Below are 18948 nucleotides of genomic sequence, written 5' to 3' on the forward strand. Positions count from 1 at the left end.
ACAGCCAGGGCTTAGACACGAGTTCATCTCCGGAACACGCTGCCCTTGTCAGCAGAAGTGCAAGAACGGACAGTTAAGAGACTTAAATACACTGAACATCAGTTTTGATATGCTGTAGGGTTTTTATTAAACGTGGGCTAATAATATTAAAATTGTTAAGGTTTAGGAAAAGTAATTATCTTTTTAGCTGTTAGTAAAGAAGAGTACAGATTAAGCGGTAAGGCTTTATAAGAAAAGCCATCAAGAAAATTTACTCTGCTTTTGATGCCAACTGAGAAAAGATTTTCTGCAATTTTTTAAGGAATATACCATAAGAAGAAACACTTAACTCACCTAGAATAGCCAATCCCATTAAAATATCAATTTTAGGCTTCCTGTGTTTATATGAAATTTTATTTCTGAAGTATTTTTTCCCAAGGTATAGTTTCCATTATGCAAAGTATAATCCATGATTCATACATAGAAAGTCATCTAATTAATGCAAGAATACTTTGAACAAGATCACAGGAGTGGCAACACCAGGACAGGTTATTGGTCTGTTATGTCAGGCATTTGCTTCTGGGGTGGCCTATATACTTGGGGGGAAAAAACCTAACCAACCAAAAAAAAAAAAAAACAAACACCACCACAACGCAAACCAAAAGCAATTTTACACACAGAGAAGGGAACATCACAGTATTACACAACGAAAAGAGAATCTCAGCTCTGGCAGTCAAGAACAATCATTATGTTTTCAACTGCACAACTGACAATTCTTAAATATTTTCACAATATCCTAAAAAAGATCTAGCTTATTGTACATTTTGACTGGTTTTTAAGTTCTATAAACATGCAGCATTTTGTGGTGGTCAATACCAAAAATAGGTCACATAGTGTGCAAAAACAGTATTTATGGTAGGAACTGGGATGCTTCATCTGAAGCAGAGAGCCTGAGCCAGAAGCAACTGGGTCAATTCTACACCATCTTCACTAGAATAGAAATGCTATTTCAATTAAATAGCTTAAATTTTGGTAAGCTATTGGTAACCTGTTTAGCTTCTGGGGTTGTGTTTGGGTTGTGGGTTTTTTGTTTGTTTGTGTGTTTGTTTGTTTGTTTTTCTTGGTAGCTCAGAATTGGGAGCGCTGTCCTTGGCGGTGTTTAAACCACGGCTTGTGGCACTTGGCGCTCCTCTTACAACCCCAGCTTCTTGAATCTGCATATTTAAGGACGTCACGTTTTTAAAATGCCAGAAACAAAAAGGCAACAGCGGAGAGCCGAGCCAGAGGCAGGACTGAGGGGCCCACGGCGTGGAAAGCCGGGCTCGCGGTTCCCGGGCTCCCACCCGCGGCGTGCGGCGCCGCCTGCGCGGGGCTCCCCCGCTCCGCCGGGCACTGGCGGGGCCGGGGCCGCCCCGGGGCCGGGGGCGGGCGGGGGCGGTGCCGCCGCCGCGTACAAAAGGCGGTGCGCCGCCGCTTCCCAGCCCAGCGCTTTCGGCAGCCCTGAGCGCTGAGCCGGGCGTCGAGCGGCGCTCGGCCCCTCCGCGGCGGAGCGTCCCCGCCGTCCGCGGCACATAAGGCCAAGGCTTTCCGACTTCAGCTACAGTGCTAGCTAAGTCGGGGAAGGCAACACGGAGCGAAGCCGCGCGTCCCCCCTTCTCTCGGCAGCGGCGGAGCGGGCCGGCATGGCGCGGGGAGCGGAGCCGGAGGGCCGGCGGCGCGGCGGTCAGTGCGGACGGGCCGCCGGCAGAGCGGTTCCCGGGAGCGGAGCGGGCGCGGGTCACCGGGCGGGGCTGCCCGCGGGTGGGGGGCACCACATCGCCCCGTGTCCGCTCTCAGAACGGCGTCCGCGGCAGCGAAGTGTGCCTGCCCTACCGAAATGCGGTGGATGTGCCCGCATCTCCTTTAGCATCTGTTTCTTATTTCTCGTTTAGGATCTGTGATTGCCTATTTTACGTCTGCAAAGTTTCTTCTTTATCTTGGACATGCACTGTCCACCTGGGTAAGTAAAATACTGGCCTGGTAGAAGTAGGTTTTTATTAATCTGTCTATGCTTTACCTGCGATTTATTGGTGCTTTCCAAAAATCTTCACAAATTAGCACACCATCACAGAGGTCTTGTTTCAGTGCCTTGCTGTTAAAAGTCTTCATAATCTTTACAAGATACGTTGCAATAGGTTTAGTTTTATTGCAGAGTAGTGCAGTGCTCAATTTTTGGAGGGACTGGTTCTGTACCTTTTAATGTTTTTAAACAACTGTAGAACCAGTGAGACTCCTTATAGAGAGTGAGAGACAGCCTCTTGCAGCATTATATGTAAAGGACTCATATACTTATTAATGGGAAATGCTCAGTGTTTATAATGGACTCAATACTGCTACTCACTAGCTAATTTGTTGAAAGCATCAGGGGTTGTCCGCGGTAAAATAATTTGCCTCCTGAAATGTTTTCCTTCTGTGCTACTGTAACTTACTACACCAGCTTTTACTCACTTGAAGAATACTTAAAAAAGGTATCTTAAGATATGCACTAAAAATAGATGGTTTGTTTCTGTTCCACAGAATAAAATTAAGAATATGTGTGTATTTTAACAAAATCTTAAGTCTCCATACAATGGCTTGGTTCAAAAATAAATTGGAAGTTTCCCCCCATTTTCCTTGCTTTGTGTTTGGTCCTGCATTTGGACTGATTTGACGTACATGTTGAACACATGGCTGATCGATGGTTAGAACAGTGCATGCCAAACTCTGGAGTTTTTTGCTTTGCTGAAAGGTGGCACTGATGTTTCTCTTAGTGAAAGAAGTCTTTAAGTGGTTTCAGATTTTTGTTTAAACAAGTGCAGTTTTTGGTAGTTGTTAATATTAAAAAGCAGCGATCCAAACACCTCCTTCAGTGGTCAGGGCTGCTGCCTGCAACAATCTTAGTCAGTCCTGCCCACGAGGTGCCTCACTGGCAATTTGGCCAGCCCTGCTTACTCCTCTCTGACCAGCGCATCACAGCTCTGCCACGGACTTGCCCTGAGTCCCTAAGTAAAGGTGACCAAGCAGAGATAGAAAAGAATTGTCCACACAGTAACAAATGGTAGAATACAAGATGCCTGTTTAGCAGTATTAATGGGATGTTCCTGGTCATATCCTGGTGGGTTTTGTGCTGAAAGTCTTGGCTCAAAAAACTCCCAACCAAATCTGCTCTAATAACAAGTTATTCTATAACAGCTTATTTTGACAGAACTGGATGCAGGACTTCACCTTTTGTATCTCCTAAGCTTTGGTATTCCTGTAGTGTGAAGGTTTTTGCCACCAGGAACAGCAAACAAGTAGCTGAATCTTCAGAATACCAAGTAATAGATCGTCTTTGTTATGGAATTAATCTGTCCACAATACAAAACCTGAGAGAAATGGGGTTTTGCTCTAATTGAGAGAGCTAATTAGCTTTCTGTGTTACTATGCTGTTCCCAAATGCCAATAGAAGCTGTAAATGATTAAACATGTCACATTTCCAGAAATGTTCAGACTTGAACAAAATCTAGGCTCTGTTGGGCCCTTGCTCAGTAAGGTATTTGAATGTGTGCTGAATCCTCAGGGATCTCAGTAGGCTGGACAGCAACGCTGGAGTCTCAGACCTTATGCTGTTGCTGCCTATCCCTCAGCAGTAAAGAAAGAACAGCATGGAACTGGGTTCACTTCTTGGTGTCAGGCCTCATGTTTCCCAGGAGATCAGCTGATTGCAACTTCCCAGCCTTATCTGTGCACCTCAGGCCTCAGCAGCTGTCTGTACGTGGTAGCCTGGCTAGTCCTCAGCTTGTTGGCTTCAATTCTGACGTGGGATTCTATACATTCAGTATAAGGTGATTATAAGGGTAATTATAATTACAGAAGAGGATGAGCTATCTTAAAAAGGATGGTGATGCTGAACAGCTGTAGCTATTCAAAAGTTTGAGACATTTTAAGGTGGAACTAAGTATGTGTAATCAAGGATCTGCCTGTTTCTGAAGACAATATTTGTTGTTCAAATTTCAGTTGATCTTAGCTTGAAATGTCATACCTGTTACAACACTGCAATTTACTGATATTGTTCTTCTCCTTTGTCTTTACCTGTTCTTTAAGGGTTTGAATTCTTGAAAGAAAATCATACTTTTAGGTTGTGACAGGTGTGATTTCCCCAGAAATTATCTCTGTGGGTTGACCTGATCAAAATATTCTGGGAAAATGTGTTGGGTAAAGTTGAACAGTGTTTACGGTCTCTTAAATGAAGTGTACAGCAAAATCATGATGTCTCTGGAGTCAAGGAACCTTTCCATGAGTTTGAAGAGAGATTCAGTTTTTCACTCTAACAGTAATGACTAGCACATGCTTAGATTTTTTTTTTAATGCCTTTTTTATTTTGCCAGAATCCAGTAACTGAAACATCTCTGCATAAAGGAAAAACCCGAACTTAATATGAGAGTGGTTTTGGCTTATTTTTCTAGCTTAGTAAACATTTATCTGGGTTAATTCACCTGCATGTATTTTAAATGAAATTTTAAATTAAAATACCACCTCAGGTCATACTAAGTTTAAGTGAAAGCTGGAATCGGGAAATTATGTGCCTGGGATATTTTCTATATATTTTTACTAACTAACCATGGAATGTAAGTGGAACATATTTACAGAAGGCTTTAGGTGTCTCTTGAATGAAAAATTGTTTATAATATGAGAGGAGACATATAAGATGATCATGCTTATAGTAGCATTTATCATTGGATTTAGTTTTAAAAAGTATACAGAATACCCCGGGGGTTTTATTTGAACAGATTAAATTTTTCTTTCTGTGACTGCAATATAATTTTTTTCAGCCTGTGTTTAAGGAAACAAGTATCAAAGTTTACATGTTACAATGTTTACATAAATCTCCTTCAGTGAACTCATAAGGCAAGTGCTTTTTGTGTCTTTACTATACTGAAGACTAATCACACTTGGCAATTACTTGGACCCCAAATAGTATGCTTTTTATGTATCTCTTGGTTGCTGGGTTACAAGTTAGATTTGGCTGGCTTTGATTTTTAAAAGTACTTTTATGTTACCCTTCCCGCAGCCCTCCTGAATATTTGAAGACCTTAAAAACTTGTACTCTTTGCTGTACCACATAGCAATTGTTTATTTTAGATAAGGCAGCAGGAAAAAAAGAAAAATCATGTTTGGTTTGTAGAAGCCTAATGTTAGGTACTCTTATTAAACAACCTGTGTGCCCTGGAATGCTATTGATGATTTCTATTTGTCTGCTTTGTTACTGATTACATAAGGGGTTTTCTATCATGAATGGCTGCAGTATGTTTAAAAGTAAAGTGAGATGTGACTACAAAAACCTCTGTGTATTTATTAGCAAACCTAAAAATGTTTTGAATACAATTAAAATTACTTCACTTGGATGTGATTAACAATTTGGGCGTCCTTTCTGTACCTGGTGGTATCAGAACATGACTGTGTTTTATTCTAAGCAGTAGGTTAAATTAGCAACAGGCTAAATAGGCTGTGCTAGCAGTGAGTTTACAACAGGTTAAATGAGGTCTGCTGTTTTACCTCTTCTGAGTAATATGCCAGTGCTGAACACTAAAACCAGCTGAAGTCCATTGACTTCAGAAACTTCAGTTAGCATTTACCCATATCTATCCTGAATTGTATGACGACTTGTTTCCACTTGACTCATTCTTGTATTATAAAGCAGCACTTAAGCTTTGATCATCTAAGAGCAAGCTGCCTTGAAAAGTTATTTAAATAGTGATTGATAAATCTGTTGTTAATATTTGATCTGTGCTGGAGAATTTGTGTGAGCTTTTTGAGTTTTGTTGGATGTGGCTGGTGACAGACTTTGTCCAGTAATATACTAATAGAAAATATCTGGCATTTTTGTTTTTGTGGCATTACAAGCTGTAATGATCCACTTGATTAGGATAGATGATTTTAATGATACTGAGATAAAATCAATGGTGACAGGATGTAACAATCAAAAAACCTCCTAAGAAACCAACAACCACAAAACCCCTGCATTGCCTCTGTATGTGTAACAAGCCTCTATTTTAGTACAGACTTTTGACTGAGCTTTAGTACAACAGTGAACATGTGTACTTCTAAAGAGTAACCAGTAATGTTGTGTGTGTTCTCTTCCTCTTAAAGGGAGATCGTATGTGGCATTTTGCAGTGTCTGTATTCCTGGTTGAACTTTATGGAAACAGCTTACTCCTGACTGCGGTCTATGGCCTGGTTGTGGCGGGATCAGTTCTTCTCCTGGGAGCCCTTATTGGAGACTGGGTGGACAAGAACTCCAGGCTCAAAGGTTAGATGCCTAGAGCAGGTTATTTACTTAAGGATGGATCAAATTCATGTTAAAAAGGTGAAGCTGACAGAGTTAATTCCTCAAGTCAAATATGAGGATGGGGCTTGCTCATTTCTTCTAAGAAGGGTGGTTTCAGAGTGGTGACAGTTACACAAAGATATTCTCAAAGCCGGGGGAAAACAGTTTTAAGTCATGGTATGTCTGTTACTCAGGTTAAACCCGTGTGATGTAGAGATGTATGGAAACACAAAAGGTAAAAAACATGTAACTTCAAGGACTACAAACCAAATACTTTTTACATTAAAACACAAACACACACTTGTATTTGTTGTCTTTTGTCCGGCTACAAACATCTTTCACTTAAGTGTAAGCACGTTGCATTTGCGCTATGCATATTGTATATATGCTCTAGTCTGTTTTGTAAATAAAGTGGGATCAAGTTCTTCAAATGAGTTTGACAAAATTTTCAAAATAGTATCCCTTCCATTGTAGGTTGAAGATGAATTTTAGTGGCTTGAGCTAGGTTTTTACTTGAAACGTACTGTCAGCATTTAAACAGGGACTTAGTTTGAGTGTAAATCAAGAGCTACAAAGTTGCATTAGACAACAGTTTGTTTCTCTAAGACAGTGGAAGATTCAGAATCTACTATGAAGTATACTTTTGCCACATATTTTGGGGGAGACTAGGAAAATAACCTTATTTTATAAATCTGTGTGTGCTCCCTAATTATGACCGCCTTAAGGATATAGTTTGCTCATTCTTATGTTCATAACTGTTGCTCTCTGTTTGGTTTAAAACAGTGGCCCAGACATCCTTGATTGTGCAGAATTCATCTGTCATCTTGTGTGGTGTTATCCTGATGATTATCTTCTTGTTTAAGACACAGCTCTTGACATTATACCACGGATGGCTTCTTGTGAGTGCTTCAACTTGTTAATAAGAAATTAATTTATGAAGAAGCTTTGGGAAGCATGGGAGATGGATGAATTTTTATCTTTTTTTCTAATCTGTATAGACATTTCTGGGAGCTAAGACTGGTGAATGAAATGTTAGGTAAACAGAGATGATGATTTTTTTCTACCAGGAATTTCAGACTTGATCTTGTTTTGTGTGAAGAATAATGCTCAAATGTATGGAATCAAATATAAGTCTTTTCTCTTGTGTAGAAAGTGGGGATCCGCATCAGTTTTCTCACATTTTAACTCTTTCCCCTCATCTCTCTAGACATTGTGCTATATCCTGGTTATCACAATAGCAAATATTGCCAATTTGGCCAGCACTGCCACAGCGATCACAATTCAGAGGGACTGGATTGTTGTGGTTGCAGGGGAAGACAGAAGCAAACTGGCAGGTGAATTATTTGCCTTTATAATACCTTGCATGTCTTACTTTCCAAGCTTGATTTTTTTTTTTTCTTTTTGTTTTGTTTTAAGACTAGAGTTTTACAGAGATCAGTGCATCTTTAAGTTCCAGATATTATGGGAAAGCATCAGGTAAAAGGGCAGCCTTTATTTTGCTCTTCCTTGATCTGGACTGCAGCTACTGAGATCACAAATTACTGTTGTAATTACAATTCAGTTAGGCATCCCCAAACTTGTTTTGCTCTCCTCTTAGTCCTGCTGCAGCTGTGTTAGGAAAACTAGTCTTGCTGAACAAGCCAAGTGTTGCAATACTTTATTTTTAGTTCCCTGGAATGAAACAGAACTCTTGCGTAACTGGGCCTCTCTCACAGGGATCAAAGAAAGATGCATGAGAGTGAAGTCCAGAAGAGTTAAGTTGGCATATTAGAAAATTGCCAGTAGGTAATACTGTGCATGCAGACGCATTTGAAACCCTGCATTTCTTTAGTATTAGATGTCTAACTCAGAGCTGTGAACACTTTCTTCAGCTGGAATCGGAAGCTCTGCTTTCCTTTGACATCTGATACTTTTGAGCATGGACTACGCTAAATCATCTTTTCCTTAGAAAATATTTTTGTTTGCTTCTCCCCCTGTGCCCTGCACTTGCATGGTGTCATTGACACTACTAGGAGAGAGAATTCATTCCCATTCATATCCTATTGCAGCTTGGTAGTCGTGACACTTCTTGGATGTGAGAGATTGGGACTCTCACCAAGGATGCACAAAGCAAGTTACAACTAAGGGTTTACACCAGTCTTTGGCTGTGCTGCTCCTCTGATTGTAACAGTGTGGGAAGCAGCATTTTTTGTGATGAATTTGGCTATGTGGGCTCTGAATCAGCCCCATAAGGGGACTTAAACCTTCTCAGACAGAGGAACTGATACTGAACTGCAAACAAGGCACAGAGCAGTTTAACATTACCCAGACCTCTATAGCTCACTAACTCTGGAACTAACGATTAAGTCTGACACAGTGTAGATACCTTCAGGCTTAGATGGCATTTCAGCCTCTGGACTCTAACTTTGTATAAAACTGCCTATATTGTCCAGAGTTCTTTTGGAAATTTCAATCCTGTATTCTGGATTTTTACTTGATATTTATCTCCAATGAAGGAATATAATTTACCCATTTCATCCAGGAAAGGCTTAACTCTTAGCTGCATTACAAATGTCATACTTTTATTTCCCAGTCTACAAATTATCCTCCCTTGTCTTTTATTTTGACCTTGCCTTTCTAGGCGATGCCTTTTGTAGAGCAGAAATACAGGTGAACTTCCTTCACACATGTGAATCATAGGTAGAAAAATAGCAGCTATCTGTAAAAGTCGTAGGTTAATGAGAACTATTAAAACTTTCTTCTTGTGTCAGATGTGATTCAGCAAATCATCTCTCATCCCTGTCCCACATAGCACACATGAGATAAAGCACAGACCACACCTGCAGAGAACTGCTGCCTGGGAGTCAGTCCTGCCTCTTTACTGCTTCATGAGCTCAGGCACAATTGTATGGCCACTTATATTTTGTACTGAGAAATCAGGCAAGAGATGACTGTAAAGTTCTCTTATGACTTGATTGAGGATGAAAACAAGCACTGCATTAAGCACCTTAGTTCAACAGATTTATCTGAAACCTCCCTTCCAGGCTGAACAGGCTTGTTTTCTGTTTAATCATGATGTAACCTGGAGACTGTTGAAATTCCTTAACTTAAAAAAAAAAAGAAAATTAAGTGCTGATGTTGGCCTTGCAGCAAATACTGTTGTCCATCTCTGCATTGTTGCCTTTTCTCAGAGAAATCTTAGCTATGAAACTTAGTGGAATAGGGAAACAAATTACATTAGCTTCTCCTTTGCTGCCCTTGATTAGTTTTCCTATTCACTCTTTGTACCTTTTCTGAGAGCAATTATTAGCTTTCTTCAAATAACTCAAAAAACAAAGGTTAGTGGGATGGAATTTTTAGAGCCAAATATTATGAAAGTATCTAACTTGACTATTTTACTGAGGATTAACTAGGTTAACATTGAATTGACTTTGAAATAGAGTAACCCAAATGTTTCTTTGTATGGCAAGGAGTAATTCTCTACAGATTCAATAAAGCAGCTTCATACTGATGTAGAATTTCACTCGCCCTTCAAGAGCTCTATTTTTTCAGTAGGACTCTAAAAGGGGCTTAATGTGTGAAACCACTGTCTAGCAACTTTTAAGAGCGGAAGAATGGCACTATTAATTGGAAGCTTACAGAAACCCAGAGGGTTTAATGACAGTAAAATAGATAAGATTGAGGAGGGTGAGGCATTCCCTAGCATCAAATGAAAGATGCCTTTGTGCTGAGAAAGGGTTGCTTGTTTTGATTGTAAATGTCAAAGGACCAGAAAAGAGTGGGGACTTTGCTCAGTAAGATCTAAGGATGCCTCCAGCTGCCATCAACCAATGTGACTTAACAAGGAAATGTGAAAGCCATTTCAAAGTTCCGCTGCTATCACAGTGGTTCTGTGGCCACCAGTTATTAGAAGTAAATGGAGGAGGCTAAGTAGTACATGTTCCAGTGTTGGGAGATAGTAATCTATCTTCCCAAGAAACAGTTCTACCTTATGAGATTCCTGGAGCTGTGCATGCTAGGTTTGAGGGTTACAGGGGTAGAGCTCAGAGTCCACAGTATGGGTGCTGTGTAAAAGTGATCTCATGGTGAGCAGTTTGACCTGATCTCATGAAGAGCGGGATTATGCTGCCACTGGAAACCCAGCATGCTAAACCTGGAAGACCTCATGCAGGCAAAACTGGCAGGAGTAGGGATTTGGCTTACAAACACTTTGGTTGATTGCAGTGAACTTAAACATCAAAACAGTCTAAAGATGTCTCTGGTCACTCCTGGAACCAGTTACAGTTGGAAGAAGACTTGTAGGCTTACCTCTATATGTGTGCAATTCACAAATCTGTTAGTGAATATTTCACTGTAACTGTTCACCAGTCATTTCATATCATCAAATAATTTCTGACAGATATGAATGCCACAATAAGAAGAATTGATCAGCTGACCAATATCTTGGCCCCCATGGCTGTTGGTCAGATAATGACATTTGGCTCCCCGATGATTGGCTGTGGATTCATTTCTGGCTGGAACCTGATGTCAATGTGTGTGGAATATCTGCTGCTCTGGAAGGTGTATCAGAAAACCCCTACTCTGGCTCGCAAATCTGCGAAAGTTGAAGCATCGGAACTGAAACAACTGAATGCAAAGAAAGGTATTGAAAACACAGAAGTAACTATTGAAAATCACTGAGTATTCATTGCATCAGTCAAGCCAAGTGTTGACTTTTGTCTTCCACAGGCACAGCTTTGGGGCTAAATAGCTTTCTACTCCTAGCTTGGAGGTTTCAGGTTTGGGGTATAGCTGAGACTCTAATCTAAGCAACAGTACTTCATGCAGCTTTTTGAGGAATCCCATAAAATGCAGCCAAAGAAGGAATTCTCTCCTCTTCATTAACCCCTTAGAGTACATCTGCCCTGTAACTTCAGGCTGATCATAAGGAATTCTCCTATCCATCTATATTATAGCTGCTAAGCTGGATCACGCCCTTGACTCTGTATTGTCTACAGCCTCTGTAAGACTATTCCTTGCTAACTCATCTCTGCTTACACATAGTGCTAACAGGCTTTCAGGAGATTGTAGAATAGATGGTCATATTTCTATTCTGGCATGGCCGAATGGCTTTTACATGCTCCAGGAAATGGTGGAGGAAAAAAATAAACTCTTTTGGCCTTCAGCTCTGCTTTCTTGGCCAAGCACTGCAAGTGGGATTTGCAGTGTAGATGACAATGGCTATTACTATAAGTAACACTAAAATTGATATTAATGTTATTTTAGATAGACTCAATATCAGAAATTTAAATTCAGGAGCGGACCTTTTATTGTGAAGTAGTAGAAATGTCAGCTGCTGAAATACTAAACGTAAGTGTTTCCCCTTGTTTAAAGTAGCAGAATACTACTCATACTTGAAAGCTCATGTTACAGCCTCCCAGCTACAATAGTTAGGGGGTTTTGTTTGAGTTTTGTTGGGTTTCTTAGGTTTTTTTTTTTTCAAAATATGATTTTCTGGGTTTTGTTAAATGGTAACTAACAATCTTGTCTCGATATATTGTGAGTTAGAAAGCTGCTGTTAAAAGTCCTGAAGAGATTTATCTTCCCAGCCATCAGATCCATGATGGTAATGGCTGGTCCAGTAAAGGTGTTGGACCAGGCTGATGGCAGCTGAGTATTAGACAACAAGTGAGTGTAGAAGGCTCCATAGCTTTGGAACTGGCTCTTAAATACTTCTGGAGGATGAAGCATTTAGGAAATATCAATATGTAAGAAACACATCTTTGTCTTTGCTGTTGCAGTATTCTGATTTCATTAGAAGACTTTTGTTTTTAAAAGTTACTGAAGTACTTCATGCCTCTCACTTGTTTGTGGAGTTAGTTTTGACCTTCATAGTGTAAAAATACTGCTCAGGCATCCAGACATTTGTAGAATTTCTATCCTTACTAGTGTACAGACTGCTGTGAACTTTTGGATTTTTGTTTGTGATCAGTGGAAGTGCCTTTTTCCTTTATTACAGTGAGATTGGAATTGTAGAAATGCATAGGTTTTTTGTTTGTTTGTTTTTAAGTCAAGCTTTGAAAGCTTTTTGCTCTGGACAGGCTTCAGCTTTGGTTCCTCTGCCATGACATGAGATACTGAAAGATGTTTAAGTATTCTCTTCTTTTTTCAGTCAGTGCTTTTAAGCATACAAAGCTGCGTTAAAATGTCAACTGGCATTCATTAGACAAATAATTTCTCTGTGGAGCTGGAGTATTCAGTCACAAGTCTAGAAGGAGGCAGTGCCTTCTCCTATTGCCGTTTAATTAATTAAATTGGTAGGGATAAACTACTTGATCTTACTCCCCAGGTAGGATTTAAGAACACTTTAAATGATTTTAAGTAATTAAGAGAAATCTTGGTAGTGGAGTTTGACTGATGCACTTCTGCAGTAGTGAGCTTACTGCAAACCATCATCTGTTGCTTTACCCTGTGCACTTTGCAGGCAGGAGTGTCTCTGACAGCTCCATTTCTGTTTGCAGAGAGTGACGTGAAACCCTCTGAAGGAGTGCAGTTAATTATTGAGAAAGATGTAGCTGGCTTTGAGCCCCAGCAGGAGAAGGAAGTCGGCTGCGCTGCCCGGATTGCCGAACCTTTCGTAACGTTCCGGGATGGATGGGTTGCGTACTACAACCAGCCGGTGTTCCTTGCAGGCATGGGCCTTGCCTTTCTCTATATGACTGTTCTGGGATTCGACTGTATCACTACAGGCTATGCATACACTCAGGGGCTGAGTGGCTCTGTGCTAAGCCTCCTCATGGGTGCCTCAGCGGTCACTGGAATCATGGGAACGGTAGCTTTCACTTGGCTTCGGCGCAAGTGTGGCCTCATTCGCACGGGCCTTATTTCTGGAGTTGCTCAGTTTGCTTGTCTGATCTTATGTGCCATCTCTGTTTTTATGCCTGGAAGTCCTATGGATTTGACTGTTTCCCCATTTGCTGACATCAGTGCCAGGCTGTTTGAAAATGAACCGTTGCCTACTATAGCATCTCCAGAACCTGAAATGATTTTCGCAACTGGAATGCCCAACTTGTTAAATGGGTCTATTGTTCCTGCTAACAGTGACCCAGAGATGAGTCCTGAGCCCGTGCCTTTAATCTCTGTTAGTCTCCTGTTTGCAGGAGTCATTGCTGCTAGAGTTGGTAAGTATTATGTCTCAATTACAATTTGGTTTATTATCTGCTTTTAATTCTAAAAATTACAGTGCCTGTCAACTAAATACAGTTGATTTTAGAATTGGAGGCAATAATCGAAGTGTTATGTCTTGTTTCTGGGGCTAGTTGATTATACATCACATAAAAATGAAATGATCCTGCAATAATATCACTGGGGTAAAGACTGCAGTACTAATTCCATGTATATTGTATGTCACTAATAGGAGAAAAGTTACCCCATTTGGAGATGATTGTAACGTATTTTTTGGAAAGTTTATCTCTTAATGATTTTTGTTCACAACTGTTTGAAACCACTTGTTACTAGGAAATGGCACTAAACACATCTGCTATGAAAACCATCAAATTTCAATTTACTGAATTAATCCACTTATTAAATTTGTCTTGGCATTTAGAAGGGAGGCTTTGATTTGGATGACAGCTTAATTTTTTGAGGCGTTGCTGGTTAGCGTAGTATTGGTATCTGTCAACAGAACAGGCAGTCAAATATATAAATGTAATGAACAGTAATGGTCATCTTTAGAATCATTATATTAATTTTTTGCAGTTTTTGCTGAATTCTGGAGGAATAGAATACTTGATTCACGTGCATTGAGTTAGTTTGCAAGATAAGCTTCTAAAGCTGAATCATGAACAGATTAAACCAGTATGGAAGCTAATGTCAATCACTTGAAATTGTGTATTCTGCATAGTTTAAAAGTTGTTTTGGTTGTTTTTGATGCAGAACTTTAATGATTGCACCTAGCAGGGATACACTGGAAATAGCTGTAAGCCAGCCATTTAAACAAGGAAAGGATGAGTAAAACATTGGCTCAGTAGTCATGATGAAACAGGATGTGTCGAGTTTATGTATTTCAGGAAATTTTTGTAAAAGGAAAGTAAATTGCTCTTGACTGTGAGTGTGAAATCAGCTCTAGTCAACAAGAGGATATCTTCTCCTGTGCATTTTTGGCACATGTGAGTGCTTGGAAGGATGAACTGAATTGTGCCAGTGATGAGTTTGCCATGAGAAGCCCAGCAGTATGGATAACTGTTTTTTTCTCTCTATAGGCCTCTGGTCCTTTGATTTGACTGTCACACAGTTACTCCAAGAAAACGTCATAGAATCTGAAAGAGGCATCATAAACGGTGTCCAAAACTCCATGAATTATCTTCTTGACTTGCTGCACTTCATCATGGTCATCTTGGCCCCCAACCCCGAAGCTTTTGGCTTATTGGTGCTGATTTCTGTGTCTTTTGTTGCAATGGGCCATATAATGTACTTCAGATTTGCCCAAAAAAGCTTGGGAAAACAACTTTTTGTTTGTCACACTCCTGATCCCAAAGCAGCCCCTGACAGTTCACCACCTGGTAACACATCTACTGTCTGAAAGGATCCCCTTCTTACTAACTTTGCTTCCCAGATACCATGGTTAAGCATGTATACTTCTTTTATGACCCTGTTTGAGGTGTTTCTCTAGAGTTGAATGCATAACTTAGCTGTTTGAGGATGCTGCCTCGAGGGAGAAAATTCACTTTACAGTGACCCGGTAAATGTTTCATGTTTGGCAGAGGACAGCCTGGTTGGATCTTGACAGCTGCAGCATCAAAGATTCCCCACAAGTCTCAAGTCAGGTGTTTGATCACAAAATTACTTTTCAAGTTACACTGCTGACTCCCACAGTGATACTGTGGTTAAGTCGTTTTACATACTCAATTTACCATGAATTCTAAATAATTCTTGTGTTCATTGAGTAAAATGAGGTCTTGTCCTTCTTTTTAGTCTTTTTATACAGTATTTGGAGTTTTTCTCCAATATTCCTTTACCATGAACAGTTCTGCTCACCTATATTCTTAAACTGGTATAAACATCCTCTCTTAACATTCAACTTTGATGGTCCTTGTGGGTCCCTTCTAACTCACAATATTCTATGATCCTTCTTGGATTCTTCTAGTAAACTAATTTTTTTCCCCCACAAACCTTTGTAGTATTTCATGTTTTGGTTTAACTTTATGGAAACACCTTTGCAGGTTTTTTGCATGTTTCCTTAAAAATTAGACAACTATTAGGTACAAGATATTGTATTACACTTTTGTTGCACTTCATAGAGTAAAACAGCCTCATTTAGCAGAAGCTATTGATGTAATATTACAAAGCATGGCTTTTAAATTGCAAATGGCAGGTTTGCTCAGGTTTGATGTAGCTGAAAGTGCTAAGGTCAGGAGTACTGGTACAGAAAGATAGAGTCTTGTGCTGACTTAGTTTTTGCCTCAGAGTACAAGTAGCTTTAGTTAATTTTCCAATATATCAGGCTTTAATAGGGTTTCTGAAAACAACCACATTTGAAAATAGTTCCTATTTCATGTAAAAGGTGGATTACTTGCATTTATCTGATGTGTATGTGAATTTTGACTTTGTTCTAAAATACTGCTAAACCAATGAGATGATGGATTGAGAGGCCCTCTAAAGCAACATCAGAACAATGAAAATATGTCTCCTCTGATCAATAAGTTCTTGCCTTTTTTGTTTGGTTGGTTTTTTTGTTTACCCTGCATGTGTACTAATACAGTACTTCCATAGTCATTAACCCTGCGTGCACTTTTGTGGAAACTACGCACTTTGCTTTCTCAGTAGAGTTGAACCTGGTGGTGTTCTGAGTTTTCTTGTGGCTTGGCAGTCTGACTTCTAAATTTAAATATTGGTAAAACGTTTGTTTGCAAAATAAGTAGTATGTGAAAACATAGTGTCAGCAACTTGTGAAAAGTATCCTCTGTAACTTTGAAGGGGTTTTTTTGATTTTAGGTACTGTCCTTCACAGTCATATGTTGCCAGACTCAACCCTGGAACGTGTGTGAACTCTGTTGAAATTAAAGGCGTTACAACCAGGGCTGAATATAGGCTAGTCATCACCAATCTTGTGACAATTACATTAGCAATCAAAGAATGTAAAGAACCTCTAGTGGCTTTTGTCTCAGATACAATACTTTGTAAGAGACGTGAAATGGAATGGATGGGAATACAGTGTACAACCAATGGACTTGTAGCCCATAGTTTTCAATAACTGGATGTAACAATTTTTTTCCTGATGGACCAAACCTAATAATTATTCTATGTTGCTGAAAGCTTCTCAGGGATGTTTTCACTAGGTTTATAAGTGTTTATACTTTGACCAAGCATTTGGGTTGTGTTTTGATATAATAAAGAAAAATATGTAATTTAGAGTAGGTTTAAAATTTGTGACTCAATCCTGAGTGTAACTTAAGGAAAAGGGAATTTTGCCATCAGCAGAATTTGTCAGAAGACAAATAAAACAAGCTTATCTAGATCTGTAGAGTAAATATGTCCAAAGGATAGCCTTATGTGGTATTATGATAAGTACATTAGTAAATAAAATAGCTCTGATTTGCCAAATATATTTTCTCATGTGTATCTAATTTAAATTGGGACCAGATTTAATATTGTTAAATATAAATAAAAGTAGTCCAAATGTCAGTGAATGCCTCTGTACTGCACTTTGAAAAACATCTGAATGCCACTGTAGATCTTGGACTCACTGGCCATCAGGGAAACACAGCTGAAAATGCCGCTTTTTTCCTGTGCTGTCTGCAGTGCACAGAACCCAGGGTGCCTAAAATTTAATGCTGTAGCACTAAGCACCAGCTGTCCCAGAGAGAATGTATTCCTGAAGTCTAGAGAGCTCCAAAAATGTGACAAATGCAGCTGGGAGCATGCCATGTTCCTGCCTGTTCCCAAAAGCTTTTTTTTTTTTTTTTTTCCTTTCTCCAAGAACTATTTAGTTTTGTTTAATCTGAGTAGCAATTTGTTTCATAAATAGTTACACTAGATAGTGCATTACTATTAGGAGAGGACTGGAGCTTTGTATTTGGTAAAGATGATGTGGTTAGGGTTCATACATGCACATCACAGCTGGAAGGCAAGACAATCCTAAAGTAGAAAAGTGAATGCTAGTATGAAGAGGAATAAGGAGGTTTAAATTGGAAAGCTTGTGTGTTTTGGTCTGCGTTGGATGTCAAAAAATGTATGCTGCTTGAGCACAGCCCATTTGTGTGCAAGTCCAAGATGTGTGCAGACACCTGTACTCAGTAGTGCTTTGAAGCAGTGTGGAGCCTGAAGTCTTACTTAGCAGGACTTTCATTAAGTAAGTGTTTTTGGCCTTGTATTTATTTATTTTTTTAAAAAAATGTCCAAATTGGATGAAAACTGCCCTTAAAAATGTACACACTAGAAATCAATCTTACCAGAATATTTTATTATACAACCTTATGCTGGACATAATATTGATTTATGTATTACTGTTGTTAAAGCTAATTAATAAATTTGCAGAAAAACCTACTTGTGCTGTATTTTTCAGTTTGTGGGTATCTGGGTATGCTACACTTAGCAGGATCCTGTGCAGAAAGCGTTTTTGTGTGATGGGTTGGAACTGCTGTGAAGCACAAACAAACAGCATTGTGGAGGTAGCAAGTGACAGATGTAGTCAAGATCTTTCACTGACCTTGTAACTCTTTGAATTGCTTTTTATTTACCATCCACTGTGGTAAGTTAAGGCACAATAGGCTGCAACCTCAGCTTGGGTCTTGCATTAGCAATGGAACATTTTTGTGTCTTGATTTGCTGAGCAACGGAAAGCAAATGGTTTTACCTTCCCATGTATCTTTACCATACTGAATTTGAGATGATTGCCTTCTGTAGCAGCAACCTGTGGGCAAGAACTCTAGGGATAGGAGTGGTCAAGTTTTATTAGTCAGTACTTTTCAATACTGAACCCAAAATGTTTCATGTCGGACTGCTTCTGGCTTTGTGTATTTAGGATATGTTTGCATGAAGGATTCATCTTTAGAAGGAGGTTGCATAGGTTCACTAGGAGCTCTCTGATCCCTCTTTGAACTAAGATTTTTCTAGAAACAGACCTTTATGGTTTGTCCCCAGTTGCTAATGTTTGCCTTCTTTACTGCCTCTTACAAGTTAAAACAAGTGTTAGAATACTGACTTGAAAATGTAGGTACACATATTCACCCCTGTAAATATAAATGTACAGAGAAAATGATTTGTGAAAGATATTGCTTACTTAATAGGTAAAGAATACGTTTTTAAGGTGAAGAAGTCCCTTCACTTTTTTTTTTTACTCAGCTGTAAACATTTTGCAAAGTTCTGAGTTTTTTAGCCCCCTGAGGAATTCACTGCTCAGCAACCAAAGGTAAAATGATTGGAGATACCTGCCACTGTTGTTTGCTTGCACTACTTGGCTCACCTGGTAGTTGAGATATCAGCCCTACCTGTGGAGGGCAAGGTATATTGTATATTCTGTATTGTATTCTTCTCTGAAATATTTAACTGCTTTTGTTTTCAAAAGCATTTTTGTGAAGTGCACACTGGTAATGGAGTATAAAAGTTGAATCTTCTTAAACTGATCTCAGACCCTTCACTTTAAACTGTTTTGTTTCCTTGGTGGAAAATCTAACTCGGAAATTCCA

At 39.5% G+C, this 18948-nt stretch overlaps 1 protein-coding gene across 1 annotated transcript; it reads left to right on the plus strand.

Annotated features, from left to right (window-relative positions):
• Nucleotides 1-1473: 1473 nt before the first annotated feature.
• On the plus strand, nucleotides 1474-17810 carry SLC40A1 (solute carrier family 40 member 1). The gene is made up of 8 exons (XM_040069434.2): nucleotides 1474-1701; nucleotides 1911-1978; nucleotides 6127-6286; nucleotides 7088-7203; nucleotides 7512-7638; nucleotides 10683-10925; nucleotides 12784-13443; nucleotides 14524-17810. The coding sequence occupies exons 1-8, from the start codon at nucleotides 1662-1664 to the stop codon at nucleotides 14841-14843; spliced, it is 1734 nt and encodes a 577-aa protein (XP_039925368.1). The 5' UTR covers nucleotides 1474-1661; the 3' UTR covers nucleotides 14844-17810.
• Nucleotides 17811-18948: the final 1138 nt, after the last annotated feature.

Source organism: Hirundo rustica, chromosome 7 (assembly GCF_015227805.2).
Source record: "Hirundo rustica isolate bHirRus1 chromosome 7, bHirRus1.pri.v3, whole genome shotgun sequence".
NCBI lineage: Eukaryota > Metazoa > Chordata > Aves > Passeriformes > Hirundinidae > Hirundo > Hirundo rustica.